The sequence below is a fragment of the Poecilia latipinna genome, unplaced genomic scaffold (genome assembly GCF_001443285.1).
Source record: "Poecilia latipinna isolate Pla-1442-1.1 unplaced genomic scaffold, P_latipinna-1.0 Scaffold150, whole genome shotgun sequence".
NCBI lineage: Eukaryota > Metazoa > Chordata > Actinopteri > Cyprinodontiformes > Poeciliidae > Poecilia > Poecilia latipinna.
In genome coordinates, this window is record NW_015112766.1 from 407,065 (window position 1) to 423,779 (window position 16,715).

General features: G+C 43.0%; 1 protein-coding gene across 9 annotated transcripts in view; it reads right to left on the reverse strand.

Annotated features, from left to right (window-relative positions):
• LOC106945570 (SH3 and multiple ankyrin repeat domains protein 2) overlaps positions 1–16,715 on the reverse strand; it is a 127,752-nt gene that overhangs the window by 37,036 nt on the left and 74,001 nt on the right. For all 9 annotated transcript variants that reach the window (XM_015029336.1, XM_015029334.1, XM_015029330.1 and 6 more), the window contains 2 exons: positions 15,135–15,217; positions 11,196–11,320 (listed from right to left, as the gene is read on the reverse strand). In XM_015029336.1, coding sequence (XP_014884822.1) covers positions 11,196–11,320; positions 15,135–15,217 — 208 coding nt within the window. The remainder of the gene's footprint in view (positions 1–11,195; positions 11,321–15,134; positions 15,218–16,715) is intronic.

The window sequence follows — 16,715 nt, forward strand, 5'->3', positions numbered from 1 at the left end:
GTTGTTCTGTCAGGCGCAGCAGAGGAGCCGATTCAGGATCCATCATCATCATCATCATCATCATCATCATCATCATCATCATCACTCAGCGTTCAGCCTCTCCCGTAACCTGATCCAGAATATTCCTGCTGAAGGGCTCTAATCTGATTTATCAATTATAATCTGACCGTTAAGATTAACGTGGAGGCGACTCTCTGCTAATCCGATCTGCCACCAGGAGGCGCTGCTGAGCTGCTTTACAGCCAAAGGAAAACTAAGTACACCCTGCTGCTCAGCAAGGACATGGAAATGATTCAGTTTGTACTACAGCAAATAAAACCAGAATAAAGTCAAACTGCAATAAAGTTGTAATAATTCAAAAATGTCTTATTTTCAGTAGAAACTACAAAAATACTTTCTATGATTTGTGTTTTTGCAGTGAAGATGGTTTTATTCAATAGAGAAAATGACTCAGATTAAGGAGGTGGATGTAGATATTGTAGATGGGGTTTGATGAAAAATCTTCATGAATGAAACCGTTGGCGGCACCGTAAGTATGGGTCGGCAGCGAGACGCCGTTTCCATGGAAACACACACAGCGACTCGCACTGAGGTTTAACATAAACTGGTTTTACAGTGCAGTAACAACCGGTTCTGCTGGAACGGTCCAAGTTTCCCCAGACAGAGCCGGCCGTCAGCGGCGGAGGGAACCGGTACCAGTACCAGAACCAGCACCAGCACCGGTACCAGTACCGGTCCAAACCAGAAGCTCAGCACTGAGGCAACCAGAACCACCAGCTGCTGAAACATCTGGGCTGCTTTAAAGCACCGAGTCTGACTTACTGAAGCTAAGCTAAGCTAAGCTAACTGTCTTTTCCGGTCACCAAACTTTTTAGTTGAAGGAAAATAATTCAGTTTCTAATTCTGAACAAATTTTTGCTTAACAAGAATAAAATAATATGAAATACAGAATAAATTTAAACAAATTATTTCCGTTTTATGTCCAGGAACCACAGATTTCTCATATCTGCTGAGGTCTGCGTGTCGTCTTCATGATCTGAAGGTTTTCAACACGAAAGCAAACAGATTCTCAGCTGGGTTTAGGTCTGGACTTTGACTAGGCCATTCTAACTGATGAATCTGACTAGCATCTCTGGCTGGTTGTCCTGCTGGAAGCTGAACCTTCACACAGTCTCAGACTTTCTGCAGTTTCCCTGTAACCCACTGCATGATGCTGCCACCACCATGTTTTGCACCTTCAGTTTTGTTTGTTAAATAATGTGGTACAATATTTAGGTTTAGTCGTGGTGCTTTTCTTTTTGGTTTAATTGGATAGTTTCGTTATGCCTGAATAATCTGTGGAACATTCTGCAGATAAATATAATCAGCATCACCGTCATGGTCATGCTGCCATCATCATGGCAGCATGACCATGCAGTCCTGTTTATGTATCGTTTATAGATCAGGTTTGTACGTGCTATCGAGTTTGCACCTGCTTTTGTACGTGCAGACCGTCAGAAGATCAGGCCCACTGTGTGTTTTCAAACAGGACTTTTTAAGGATTTATTTCTCCCATCCTTCCATGCAGATCAGATCTGTGGCTGTTTGTCCCACCTGAGCGGTTCAACCTGCAGCTCCTCCACATGTTAAGGAGCTAACTCTGCTAGAACTTCCCCACATCGACCTGCTGCTGGTCTCCCTGACGCTGAATATGAATAAACAATGCATCGTTTCCCTTCTGGTTCATATTTCTGCACCACTTTGCATTTTCAGTCCTAAAATCTGAATAAACGTCATAAAGTTTGTGTTTGTGTAACCAGAGGACGGTTTGGGGGTGAATATTGTCTGAACTCCAACCCAGAGTCCTCCACTAAACTACATCTCACACTGTCACTGTGTACACACGGAGACCCACCATCCTCCCGGTTGCTAGGCGACAGTTGCCGTGTGCTGCCACTGGAGGAGGGAGCGGTGCTGGGCCTGTCATCCCTGTTTTTGGGGGTGGGGGGACCATTAAGTGGGAGTTAATTGGACACAGAGGTTTTAACAATGAGCTGCTGGGAATCGGGTCGACCCGGATCCAGAGCTCTGGTTCCACTGCCGTGTTTTCCCAGCGACCTGCGCGGAGGTTGCAGCTCTGCGCGCCGCGGGCCGCCGCCGCTCTTTGTGCCTATAAATAAATTATTTATGGAAAACAACGCTGGTACGGTGGTATTTTTAAGAACCATGTGACTTCAGTGTGGGTTAGTGGGGAAGGTGGCGCTCAGCCTGCTGGTGGAGCCGAGCCGAGCTTTCTGCTGGAAGAGGAGGTCGATTAAACAACTGATGATGGACGACCTCTGAACTCAGAAACTGTGACATCACACCCACTGAGACGGAAACATGATGACATCATACAACCTGTCAGAGCTGAAGGACAAACCGTCTGCAGCAGAAGCTCAAAGAAAAGCTGAAAATCTCCTGATCAACTCGACTTAAAGACGCGAGAAACAAAAATACGACACTAAACGTTTCACTATTTACTCACTAAAATCTAAACCAAAATGAATCCACCCGCCCTGACATCATCACTCCCATCACAGCAGGAACCTGTCGACACAAAAATACCAGGAATGCCTCAGCAGCGACCTCAGAGCAGCGACTGCTGCCACCGTCAGCCTGGGAAGGGTCAAAGGTCAAATCCAGCTGAGGTTCATCGTTATGTAGAGAGGAAGGTTATTATTCCCCAGAGGAAAACATTCAGCCCAACGTCTCCGTCTCTACAGGTCAAAGGTCAAAGCTGATGAAAGTCTGAAGCCTTTAGGTCCATTTTAACAGGATTCAGGTGATCAGTACATTCTGCCAACATTCTCAGAAATGAGCCAAGAGCTCAGGCAGCAGCGTAAAGGTCAAAGGTCATGACACGACTATGTGAAGACAAAGAATCGGTTTGTTTTGTCTAGAAACATCGAAGGCAACAGATGAATCAATTATTTTATATTTTCACCAGCAGCTCAGAGGTTTTACAAAGTTCAGTTGACTGAAAGAAAAAATAAGAAGCCACATAAACGTAACGTTATTTAAGGTTTAATTCTTTAAAAGTGTTGGGCCAAACTAGAGTTGAGAGCTTCATGTTTGATCTCTAGATTACTATTATTATCATTTAAAATATTGCTAAACAGAATTTGAGGAATGAAAATGCTTAACTTTTCACTACTTTTATAAAAAATATTTTATGCATTTGAAAGTTTCTGTTTTCAGAAGTAATTTTGATAGAAAACAGCCAGATTAGTGAACTAGAGTTTGGTAAAAAACTAAAACATCCGAGGTCTTCTGCTCATCCTGAGACGCTCAGATCTGAATTTATTTTAGTTTTCCTCTGGTGGAGACGGGAAGCTGCAGAAAGTTCTGCTCCAAATCAAACTTTATGAAGGTAAAACTGAACATCAATCCAACCATCCTGCCTGTAAATAAAAACACACTCTGCTCTTTATGTGAAAATGTTTTATTGGTTTTATTAAATAAACTCAAACATCCCAACAAACGGTCCAACTAAACACTGACAGAAGTGTTTTGCCTGATGAAGTGAAGAGCCAAACATCAGGATGTAAAACAGCTGAAGATGAAACGAGTCGCTTGTAAAACAAGACGAAGGTCTGAGACAGGCGTGATTAAAATGCACATGCATGGTCCAAGCTGACTGGTTAATTAGCCGCCTCATTAGTCATGCCAGTTTGACTTTAACAGCATCAGCTGATTGTCTGGCGCTGATGAATTCATGAATGCAAACAGCTTCTTCAGTGGAGCTGCAGGATCAGAAAGAACCAGAAACCTGCACCAAAAACGCATCATCTGCTGCTTTTATCCAAAATTCAGCATCCCGGCTCTAAATATGAATTACTAACAATGAGGGGGCAATAAAAGAAGCTGGTTTTAATGTAGGTTTACTCAGACCAGCTCCACTTGTGTTGCTGAACAGAGCAACAGATTTGGGCTCTGACCCGGTGGACAGACTGCAAACTGGCGCCCAGCCGGACGGCGCCGGGTCAAGGTCAGCGGCCGTAATCCCAGCAGCAGCAAACAACCTGCAGCCGAAGCAGGAAGGAGCTGAGCCACCAGACGCCTCTTCATTAGAAATCACACTCAAAAATTAAACACTGGACAAAACCATGAAGAGATAAATCAGACAGTCTGCATGTGAATTAATATGCAAAACACAAGAACCACAAAAAATAAATCAACCTGTTAGTCCTGCTTTTGGTTTGAGGTAAATAAGCAAAATTATAGCTGCAACAGGATTTCCTGTGGATCTGAATAAAACTCAGGAATCAGAAAAACGTCACATATTTGTGTTTCTGCTGGAACAGTGAAGAAATGCTGAGTTAAAACAGATTAACCTTTTGGTTTCTGGGGGTAAATTATGCATTTTTTTATTTGGAGCAACTTCAAATTATATTTTTGTTGGATTTAAATCCTCACTCTGTCCAAAAATGCATCTAAGTTTGCTGTAGACACTAATATGTCACAAAATCCTTTTTTATAAACTAACTTCAGACTTTATGTTTTTTGCTGCTAGATTAATTTTAGAAAAGATAAAAACATCAACTAAAGTCGACCTTTTGGTTTTACTGAGGCTAAAACATCTGATAAAACATGCAGACAGCAAATAAAACTAATTACTAGACCATCTAAATGACTGGAGAGACAAACTTTCCATAAAGTTGGTAAGAGTGGAGCGACTCAGATCTGGTTCAGATCAGATCGGTTTCACATGTAAGAATCAGCCGATCGATTGATCGATTGGTGCATCTCCAGTGGAACTTTGGGTTTAATCAATCCCTCCAGTTTTTATGTGATTACAGAAATTCACATAATATCAATTAATCCCTACATATTTTTGTGCAAATGCATAATTTGTGTTTGTCGCTAATTTTCTACAAAAAAAAATGTTGGGTTTAAGTGATACTGACTCCAAACAGCAGGTGGCAGTGTTTCTTATTCTACTCCACCACTGCCTCAGCGTTACTTCATGTCAAGTTATCATCTGTGATCTACATGTAACAAAAATAAGATATTTCTTGTTCAAAAATCTAAATGTTTCTGTCTCGTCTGATTGTTTCTTTTTCTCATCTTTCTTCTTCTGTATGTAGATTATTTAACGAGTTAAATCAGGGAAACAAAATCAGTGATCCTGATTACAAAAACAAACTCATAAAAACGATTCAGGAATCCTGGAGGAGCTGATTAAAACTCCTCTGTTAGTTTCACTCTTATTCTGTTCAAAGTCAGATAATCATGATTTATAAACTGTTTGGTCATTTAAAACACAGAGACGGAGACAATCGGTGCAGCTCAGGTTTACAGGAACAGATCAGAGGCAGAAAGAACCGTGAATAACCAGGTAAGTCCAGAGATCTGTGGAGCTGCGCATGAAGATAAAACTCACTTTCATTTAGGTTTCATCAAGATCAAAAATGTTACTAAAGGACAGAATGCATAAAGTATACATAAACCCTCTTAAAACAGCTAAAATATTAATAAATAGCTGTGCATTCAATAAGTTCTTCTTAAAATGAATAATATTGAACATATTTTCACATTGATCAGTCCCAGCAGAATTTCTGGATTATTTCTGAGTATTTTTTGTAATAAAAATCACTGGTTTTGTGACGCTAACTTAGAAGTATTTATGCTTATGTATGATGGTAAATGTGACCTTCGTTACTCTATCATGAACTAAGGCTGAGTATGAAACACTGCCACCTGCAGGTGGGAGTTAGCAGTCAATTAAACCCGATGTTTCTGACCGATGTAGAAAATTTGCAATGAACTTAAAATTATGAATGAGGACAAAAAAAGGTGGGATCTGTTGATTTTGTGGGAACTTGATGAAATTTAACGGCAAACATAAAAACTGCCTTAATTTGACCTATAAAAATAATATTAAGGTGTATGAATGTGTCCCTCTGGAATCTAGAGGCCGAATTTGACACATTTGAGCCAGAAAGTTTTACTGCAATGTGAATAAACTCAGAATACAACAGAGGAAGGATCAGCTTTGGCTCTACATGGATAAACAGAAGTACTGAGACGTTCTTCTTATTTGTGAATTACAACCAGACCTTGTTATGAAAACCTTAAACTTCAGCAGAAACATCAGGATGTAAATTTTGAACGGAAACGTCGTTTTCTGACGTTTCAGACTTCAGAGATGCAGTCGGCTAAGAGGAAAGCCTCCCTGTGAGGGCAGCTTGTGCTACTTCACTGCACAACTGACAGGTTTGTGCAGGGAGTCCTGAGGGAGATGCTGGAGAACACACACACACACACACACACACACACACACACACACACACCTGGAGGCATGGGTCTGCATGGTACCCAGGTCACACTTCCCTCTCTTGGCCAAAGTTGTGCGTTATATAAGCCAGTAAGTGCTCCACTCCATCTACCTCCAGAGCAAACACACTCACAGAAACACGCAGCTGAAGCTGCACGCATGTGCAGGGAGCAGATCCATGCATGTTCTGTCCCGCTAGCGGGACTTCAGTGCACATTAGTGCATTTTAAAGACCAGAGGATGCATTCTGCAAACATTTCATGTGTTCAGGTTGAAGCAGACCAGCTGCTGTCTGCAGCATTCACACAAACATATCAGCATTTAAGATAAAGAATCAATATTTAATCTGCTGTTTAGTCACTATAGTGACACATTTATCACCAATATTTCTTAACCTCAGAGTTTTGATGTTTACTGAAGCAATGTTTACAGGAAGTTTTACAGGAAGGAGATTCAAACGTTTCCAAAGACCAGAAACCAAAGAAACTAATAAAATCTAATTTCTTACAGGTTTCTTGTTGAAGGGTCAGTGTAATGTATTAATGTGGCAAAGTCACCAATATTTTCAGAATTGCATATATTATAATGCAGCGGCAGGAGGCTATTTAAAGAGAAGCTCCCTTTCATTCAGGCTCAATGAGAGAGCGAGACTCAGTGGATAACAGGAAGGCTGAACTGTTTTGTCTGTTTGAACTTTCTGCCTCTGTCTGCATTTTTAAATATTGACAACTTCTGAAATACTTGGAAAAGTTCATGTTATTCCAGAATTTATCAGGAATAAATCATTTTGATAAACCTAAGTGGCATTAAACAGAAACAACTTCAGCTCTGACTAAAGACTGTCTGAAAAGACAAACCAGCCGTCTGACCTTTTGGCTTCAACACCTCCAGTCCTTCTCATGCTGCAAAGATCCCTTTAAATGTTAAGGCCTGAGAATGTTTCACCTGTCCATCATGACCCTCAGCAGTCGCTGACTCAGAGTCTAAAGCTGTGAAGCCGGTTCTGCAGAAACCCGGCTGATGGGAACGACGACGAGCAGAGTTTAATCACACGAGGTTCACCGGTCCGCCTGCTGCATTAAGGCTCTGAAGAAAAGCAGCGCTGACGCTCAGCCCTGCATCAGGCATGCATTGGGCTGCAGAACAGGAGCTGCTACATCTCAGGACATCACATTTCTCTGTTGAACTTTAAACTCTGCTCACATAAACAATCATTTCTGAATTTCTGTCTTTGTGTTTGTGAGGCGATGGAGCAGAAATCAGTTCAAATCTGTCGACTTTCAGACTGTTCCAGTCAGAAGAGCGGCACATGTGGCGAACACGTGAGGAGCAGCGTTCACCTGTCAGAGATCTGACTCCGCTGCTCGCCTGCTGCCGGACTGGAAGAGGATGACGCTCATCGGGTCTGACATGGTGGAGCAGAAACGGCATCTCCGCATCGCCCTGACCTCCACGGAGCGGGACAGCGCCCACTTTCACGTTGGCTCGGCCCGGAGCTGCAGCAGCTCAGCTTTCAGCTTCTGTTTGTGCTTTTCAGCATTCTAGTGTCGCAGCAGGGGAGTGAAGAGCAAACGTACAGTTTATTTACAGCAGGAAGAGCTGCTTTACTGCTGGACCCCTTTACTCTGATTTAAACTGTCTTCAGAATATTTACGATGTCGGAGCAAACCGTTCCACTGAGACGCACAGAGGAACTGCAGAGCAGAAGCTGCACAGGCCTGAGGAACCAGACCTGGAACATTTAACTTTCAGAAGGTTTGATCCATAAAACTCTCCATGTTCTGCTTTACTGTGGAACAGTAAAACGATACAACCTGCCACGTTCTGCTCACAAACTGGAGAACTTTCAGTGGGGATGATGTGAATCCTGGATAAAATCGGCAGCTTTGAGGTTCATCTGAAGGAACGGATGTGTCCCTCTGTCTAAACCAGCTTCGTTTGTCACAAACGGCGCCGGTCATTCTGANTCAGCTCTGTTCAGTCCCATTTATGCCAACTCCAAACCGTTTGCCTTGAAAGTCCAGTCCGTTTGTGAAGGTTTGAATTGACCTCTGACCCTCAGTCTGTTGCTCTCAGTGTCTTCAGGTTTTCGTGTTGTGTTCAGGTTGCTCAAAGGGTTTGGTTGGTTTGAGAGAAACAGAGCCACAGCAGCTGGAGGTGGACCAGATGTTGGAGTTTTTGTATAAAATCAAACCTCCAGACCATCAGGGAATCGCATCAGAATCAGACGTTTTCTGACTGGCACTGATTTCCTCTAAATGAATTCATTATATTTCATTTAAATGTGTGAAAACTTTGTTAACACAGAGATCCTGTTTGCTTTGAGGAACTTTGCTGAATTTGTGAGCTCTTTGTGAATTAGATGAGCAAGCTACTCTGGTTGGAGGTTGAAAAAATCACATTAAATTTCTCATAATAAAATAATGAGACTGCATGTGAAACGCGGCCCCAGGAAAACACAGAACATCCCTGTTAGTATGTTCAGACTTCAGGACCAGAAATGAAAGCATCTTCATACTCTGTATCTATAATTACATCTTCACAAAAACTCTAACACTTTTTTCCCTGTTCCTATTTCTTCATACTGACATCATGTGTTTTTGGGACCAAGAATCTGAACTGCATTTTAAAGCTGAAACTGAGGCTGCAGAGAATCAGCGCTCGCCGTGACGTTAGCTTCATGTTTATGTAAAATATGATCCATGCATGGCTAACTAGCTGCAGGCTGTGCAGCTGTGAGTGCTTCAAACCTCGTCAGGTCTTCTTAAGCTTTCTGAAAGCACGTCAGTCCTGCAACATAGCAGCAGTTCTCACTTCGTTCTGAAGCCGATCGAATCGATGACGGAGGAGGAATTCAGGGAAATATTGGAGGAAGTTTAAATCTGACTGAGGATGAGCTGCAGATGCAGAAGCAGCCTGCTTCTCCTCATTTGATGCTCCATTTAGCAGAAACACAAAACAAACCAATCTCCAGTTCACCGCTGCTCACACACACGCACACACACACACACACACGCACTCGTTATGGAGCTGTGTAAAAAAAGCGAGCCCGAAATAGACGACGTGATTTTCCCGGACTAACGTAGCAGCTGTGATACGATCTGCGGCGCTGCGTTACTGACTCACATTCAGCGGCAGCAGCACATTCTGGAAGCACAGAAACGCTGCAACGCTGAAGATTACTTCAAGTCATTTTAATCAACACAAATCCTTACTGCACTACAAGATAAAAACCCAAAGAGATCAAAGCTGCTTACACGACACAACGCCGCACAGTAATCATGGCGACTGGAGGGCGGAGCGTTTGTTTCAACGTTTCTGAGCCACATCTGTCCAGCACAACACAAACTCACTTCAGCCTCAGCCCACTTTTCAGGTCTGGTTCAACTTTTTACAGCAGGGGGGCGTCTGCACTGATGAGCTCATCGAGACAAAGATGTCAGAACATCTTCAACCGTTTGCATTAAAACAGAGGAAGATAAAACCTGCAAACATGGTTTTAGTTTCTGTTGAAATATAAGAGTGTTGCAGGAAGTCAGATTTACTCCATCATGGAGCATGACATCAATCAATCAATCAATCAATCAATCAATCAATCAATCAATCAATCAATCAATCAATCAATCAGCTGTTCAGTATTCAATAATTCTTTTTGCAGAGCAGATCTAAAATATTAGAAAGGAAGCTGAAATGCGTTAGCATAACGCTACTTGACATGCTTGACCATTTGCAAAGCAGCCAATCCCAGAGCATCATTCATTTTCCATGTTGCTGATTGGCCTTCATAAAGGTCATAAGGTCAGAAGATCAGCAGAGACTGGCAGAGCATGGTGACAACTTAGCATCTTTGTTGCTACATTTAGCAACTTTTCCAACCACTCTAGCAATTTCTTTTCCCCAGAAAAGTGACTAATTACAAATCCAACAACATTTCTCAGTTTTATTGAGGATTTTCACAGCAACAACATCTGACAGTGATTTAGGAAAAAAAAAATCAGAATCGTAATTTCATCAGACATTAACGCTTCGCATGAATAATAAACCAGAAGCAAAAATTGAAAACTAGCATGGACCTCAGAGAAATGGCGTCAGACCTGCTCAGAGGTTTGGACTTTCTGAGCGCCGTGCCTCTGGTAAGGCGCCAGCGGACGGAGCCTTTGCTACATCAGGATTTATTCTGCAAATATGTTTCCATCTACACTTTAGCCTTTTTCAGAAAAGCCCAATACAACCTCAAGTGAGAGTAAAAAAATGTTTTTGTGAAATTGAGGAAGTTATTTTGAATTTCTATCAAACCTTTTCATTAGTTCAAAATGCGAATTTAAAAAAAATCTTTGATGGAAACACAGCTAGTGATCTGTCAACCTATGACCACATGGGATCATCATCATGATTAAAGAGTGACTTGTTTTTCATTTTATTTATTTAACTAGAAATACACATAAATGTATCCATGTTTAATACCAGTTTACCCACCACAGAGGAACAGTCTTTGAAAGTTTTCAGCTTCATTAATGTGCTGGTTGTGGAGAAATCTCTGAGTAGATGCAGCTTCTCCTAAATAAACTGATGTTTACATTGATAATGCTAACTTTGCTAACTGTGGCCTCCAACAGCCAGCTGCAAACAACACTACAAAAAAAACACAGACCCAAACTTGGACCACAATGTAAAAAACTTTGCTAAACCTCTGAACAATCCCACATTTCTACAGGCAGGAGAACCTGCCAGCAGATTATTCTCCTCTGTCTAAAGAGACCAGTTTAACAGACCGGAAGCAAAAGGCTCAGGAGCTTCTAAAGTTCGTCTTCAGGAAGCTTACGACACCGCGAGGATTCAAACCCATCCGTTTTCCTGCAGAAGACGTAACCAGGAAGCCGGTTGTGGAAGCTCCTACCTCGATGAGGAAGTCGCCCGTCCGGAGCCCCGCCTGCCAGGCCACACCGCCCTCATCCACCGACTCCAGGTACTGCAGCGCCGGGAAGGCCGGCGTGGGCGTGAACTCCTCGATGGGCGTGTCGGCTGCAGCACAAAGGGACAGAGGTCAAGGTCAGAGGTCAGCCAGTCAGATTCACTTGTTTCTACAGCAACCAGGTAATTGAACTTAGTTTAAATGTGTTTCAATAAGATTAGAGATTTTCATTCCCATAAATTGAGGTTTTATTTAAAATCCAGCAGATTAGAGATTAAACTTCAGACAGATTAGATCTAATTTCTGCTGCTGTAAATATTCTGCTAATAAATCTGATTTAAAGGTTTTAGGTCTTCCAGCCTTCCAGGATCAGCCTGTTTGCAGGAGGTCAGGATTCCTCCAAGTTAGAGAAAATTTAATGACAATTTTTTTCAGCATTATTTTAATTCAGGACCTGCATGAATAACAGTTTCAACTTTCTATTTTTTGGCTCTGCTGGTTCTGGTAAAAACTGTTGCCAAACAGCAGAGGTGCCATCCTGCAGCTTTTAGATGCATCTGGAGCAGGACGAACCTAAAGGACGCAGGAAGGTCGTTCAGTGTGTGTCGATAAATCTGGAAACCAACACCGATTTATTTGGTTTATTTCATCCCATTAATGGAGATATTCAGTCAGATTAAACATATCAGAAGCTGCTTTTCTCCTCTGTATTTGGTAGAGAAAGTGGAAGCAGATCCTTCCTGTTGCTTCCGTCTCCTAACAGGACTGAGAGGAATGTTCAGGAAAAGTCATCTAAAGACGATTCGATTGGTCCAAAGTTCTGCTGAACTGTTTTTCATTCAGTATTTCTTTTGCATGTTACATGAACTATTCATATTTATTACTGAGTTAATGAAGTAAAACAATAAAATGCTAAAAAAAACCAAAACCTGATAATCAGCCGTCTATGTTTGAATAAAACCAGAGAATTTACAAACTGAAGAACTGTTAAGCACCAGGTGAAACTGTTGGTCTGATTTCTGTACAACGTGGCGCTCAAGCCGACCAGCTGTGGCTTCGTAAACGACTCAATCTGAACATCTGGACGCCCAACGTCCAACGTCTCTGGACATCTGTCTCAGCTTCATCAAACTCCAAACCAGAACTCAGCTAAACTCTCAATCCTGCCGCTTCGAGAAGAGGAAAGAAGTCACTTTAAGAGGCCAGTAGTCCTGATGTGAGTACAGTAACACCATCCATCCTGCTGGATGGAACCGGCCCGACCCAGCCCTCCCTCTCCCCCCTTCGCTCGCCCGCTCTCGGGGAGGTTACAGAATCCTGCGGCTGGGAGAAACCAGTGGTGACAAGTGACACTTCCTATAACTCACCGTCTTACTGGGAGACACACACCGCGAGCGCATCCCAAGATCTCATGGGAGCTTCTTAACACAGTTGTGATGTTTCTGCGTGTGTGTGTGTGTGTGTGTGGATGTGTGTGTTGGAGAGAGAGGGAGAGTGAGAGAAACAGATAGAGAGAGAGGAGAGTAGTAATGCAGAGCGAGGAAGAGGATGTGAGCCTATGTGACAGCTCCAGCATCAGGGCATGTTTATGTGTTCGGCCGCGGCCCAGTAAGTGGGGCCGGCTCCGCTGCTCCAGGGTGGGAGTCAGTGTGTGTCACACAGTCTGGAACATTCCTCTGGTTTTACTGAGCAAATCTCTCTTTGTCTGCTAAAACACAGAAACATCAACAACAACAAAAAAAACACAGCCTCTCGACAGAATCAAAGAGGCGGCGGCGACCAATCGAACGGCGCCGCACGGTAGTGGAACGCAACGTGGATTATGACACGGCGAGAATCGTCGTAGAAACCGACGCAGCAGCAGCAGCAGCAGCAGCAGCAGCAGCAGCAGCAGCAGCTCCAACCAGCTATTTTTAGAGCCCCTCTCACAGCCTGCTGGAGCCTCAACCCGCCTGGATGTGCCTCTCGTATCACAACAAGCACTGAGGAGGTGGGAGGGGGCTGAGAGGACGGGGACGGAGGACAGGGACGTGTCAAACGTGTCCGGAGGAGCTGCATGCCAGCAGTCCTCCTCTGTGCTGATGTCATGGAGTTTTGCTTCAGCGCCACATGGATGGTGGTTCTCGTTTAGGAACTCACCCATCTGAAAATCTGGGCCGATATCGATATCCGATATATTATCTATATCTCCCAACTGACCAGACGATGACATTGCTTCCTTACTTTAGTCAAAAACCCACCAATCACATGGTCACATGACCAAACAAATACCACACGACCACATCCCCTTTCAACATAAAAATGTCAATTTTTACAGATTTTTACTGAAAAATCTGTATTTTTACCGACATAAAAATATGTTGTCAATACGGCCCAGTTTTAATTAGCAGACTGACACAGGTACAAATTCCTAACATCAACCGGTGCTGATGCCGATAACATGCTGTACTCCTAGTTTGGTTGCTCTGGTGGCAGATTTACGCCACATAATGCTGCATGGCTTCACAAAACAGTGAAACTGAAAAGTAGTTAGCTAATATCTGCACAGTGATTCACTACTTCAGCATGTTGATCAAGACCAGCCGCATGCATAAAAGACAGAGAAAGTCAGTTTAATGAGTAAATATCCGGTTGACCAGCAGTTTGAAAGCATAGCAGCTGAAACGTGACAGCCAAGCATGCGATGATGATGATGATGATGCTGCATCACATGCATCTCCTTCTTGTGCTCCAATTGTTCCAAGATTGATTTTACCGGAAGATGATGCACTAAAGATGAACTGGGTTAATACGAGCATTGGTTTGTGATCTTGGGTCAGAACAATCCGCTAACAATCAATCGATCACTCTATCAATTATTTTGACATTTAATCAGATTAAAAGTGGAATATTCTGCATATTTATCATTCACTCACTCAAGTCTTTGTATACAATATTAAAAATAAATTTAAAACATACAAATAAATTATTTTTAAGATAAGGAAATAAAAATAACATTCCTTTAGTGAATGTTTTATCATTTGTAACATCTGCAGGTAAAAGAATACATGAACTGTGGATTAACATAATCTACTCAAGCACCAAAAATGTGTTTAAGGGAGATTTTATTTACAGAACTTGAAGCTAAAACTGAAACTTGAGGAGCTCTGTGTAGAACAGACTTAAAGACGAATGAGATTTTTGTTTTCAATGCAAAATGCTTATATTTTTGTACAGCTTTATCTTCAGTACTGCTTTGATTGTGTTGATCTTTCAGTAAATGGCCTTTCTGGAGTGTGTGTGCTCCGGTTAATGATGAACCGATTACGATTATTTCAATAATCGATTCATCACGGCTTCCAGCCGTAAAATTGCCCGAGATTAGCTTTTAAAAGCTAATCGTTAACCTTGGAAGTTCCAACTCTTTCAGATGAAATTGTTTAAAGTGCAGCCCTGACGCACAGCCACATACAGATGAATTCTGCGGGTCACTTTCACGGTGCTGTAAAGTTATTTACGGACACAAACTGAGGCTTATGACGTGTTTTATTTAATGCGTTCTGCCGTAAAACAGACCGACATGCAGATACGTGCAGGTCAGGTGTAAATGTTGCTGCTGATGTCAGAGTCCGGAGGAGTTTAACGTTACGCTCTAATGTCACGCAGCTCTGGAGGGTCAGAAACATCCAGCCGTCTCTGACACACATGTCAACACATCCAGCTGATGTGCAGCGCCGCATTCAAGCTGTTTCTATTCTAATGCATAAACAGCCCGACATGCACAGAATTAGGGTCATAATCTGGATTTCAACGCACACAGCAGCTGTGCCAACAAGTTATTTGTTGGTATAAATAGAATTCGGCATTTAACTAAATCTGTCTCAAACAAACATGCACAGAAATGAATCCTTGACAAAAGCAGCCATAAATGAGCGAGTCTCCTACCTTTGGCCCCGCGCAGGACGAAGCCGAAGCCCTCATTCTCCTTCTTCTGGAGCACCACCGTCTTCTCATCCACCACGCAGTCACTGTGGAGCAGATGCCGAGCAGAGCGCCCGTTAGCACAGCCCATCATCCGCAGCATAGCCACGGACGCCCTGCCCGAGTGGAGGTTCATGCTGCTGGAGGAGAGCTAGTCCGGCCGGGGCAGGGCAGGGCAGGGCAGGGCGCCCCCACCCCACACCACCACCGCCTCCTCCTCCTCTGGCTCTAGCAGCCCGAGCGGCCGCGGCCCCGGCAGCCCTGCGACAGCATCTCCGGGAAAAAAGACGAGCCACAAGATAAAAATAAAAAATAAAATAAAGTGAAGAAGAAACGACGGCGATGGCTGCAGCCGCTGCGTCTGGAGCGGAATCTGCCGCGCGGTTACCGCTGCCGCTCCTGCCGCTGCTGCGGAGGAGCCGAGCGGCGGTGCGGCAGTGCGGCGCCTTCGAGGAGACGCGACATGAGTCTGGAGGTTGAAGGCGGCTCAGCGGCTCATGGTGAGGCGGGGAGGAAGGCTGCGGCTCGACGGGAAGGCGGGCAGGGAGGGAGGGAGGGCGGCGGAGGAGAAGCGGCGTGGAGCGGCGTCTCTCGGTTGGAGAGCTCCGCAATGAGAAACCACAGCAACAGACTCGGCGGAGAGATAAGCGGAGTGGGAGTGGGTGGGTGACAGCACAGTCATTTACCGACTTCTTAAAAAGTGTCTCTGTCTGCCTGTCTGAGCAGATGACTGAGAATAAAGCTGCGGATCAGTTTGTTTACATTACAGCCTTTAACTAGGACACAAAATCTGAAAATCCTACAGGAAACAATAAAGAGGGTTGAAAATAGTTTAAATTTTTTTTATTACTATTATAATTTCGAATCCTCAACAGTTAAAACCATTTCTATCACATCTGGAGTTCCCCAGGGATCTGACCATCTATGACCCACGTCCTTCCCATCGGAAGTTAATAAGCAAAATTACTAACAAAATTAGAAAATCATTAAAAAGTTCATTTATTTTAGCAAATCAATTGTAAAACTGCTAACACTGACTTGTGATTATTATGACTTACAGCAAAATGAAACAGAGGAAGTTATGATATTACATCACATGAACAAAATGGACTTTTAATGCAGAAATGTCAGATCACAGGTTCTGTCTTGACATTAATTCAGAGATCACAAACATGTTCTGTAAGGACAGTAAGCCTTAAACAAGCTGGCTGTTCACAAAGTACTTTATACAGGCACATTAACAGAAAGTTGAGTGGAAGGAGGAAATTGTTGCGAAAGTTGCAGCGTTGAGAGGAACGTGAAGCAATTCCTATTCACCTTAAGCAACGTCGGCCTCCATGACACGCTGCATTACTGCAGTCAGTCATGCAGAAGGAGTGAATACAAATATGGATATATTTCTGCATTTTAATCTGATATTTTCACCTTATTTACTTAAGAAGCACATTTGAATTTTGTTGCTCTGAATGTAATCAATCTTTATACTTTGACTTTTTCCAAATAAATTACTGAGGTAAATACATTTTTTAATGACATTTTCATTTT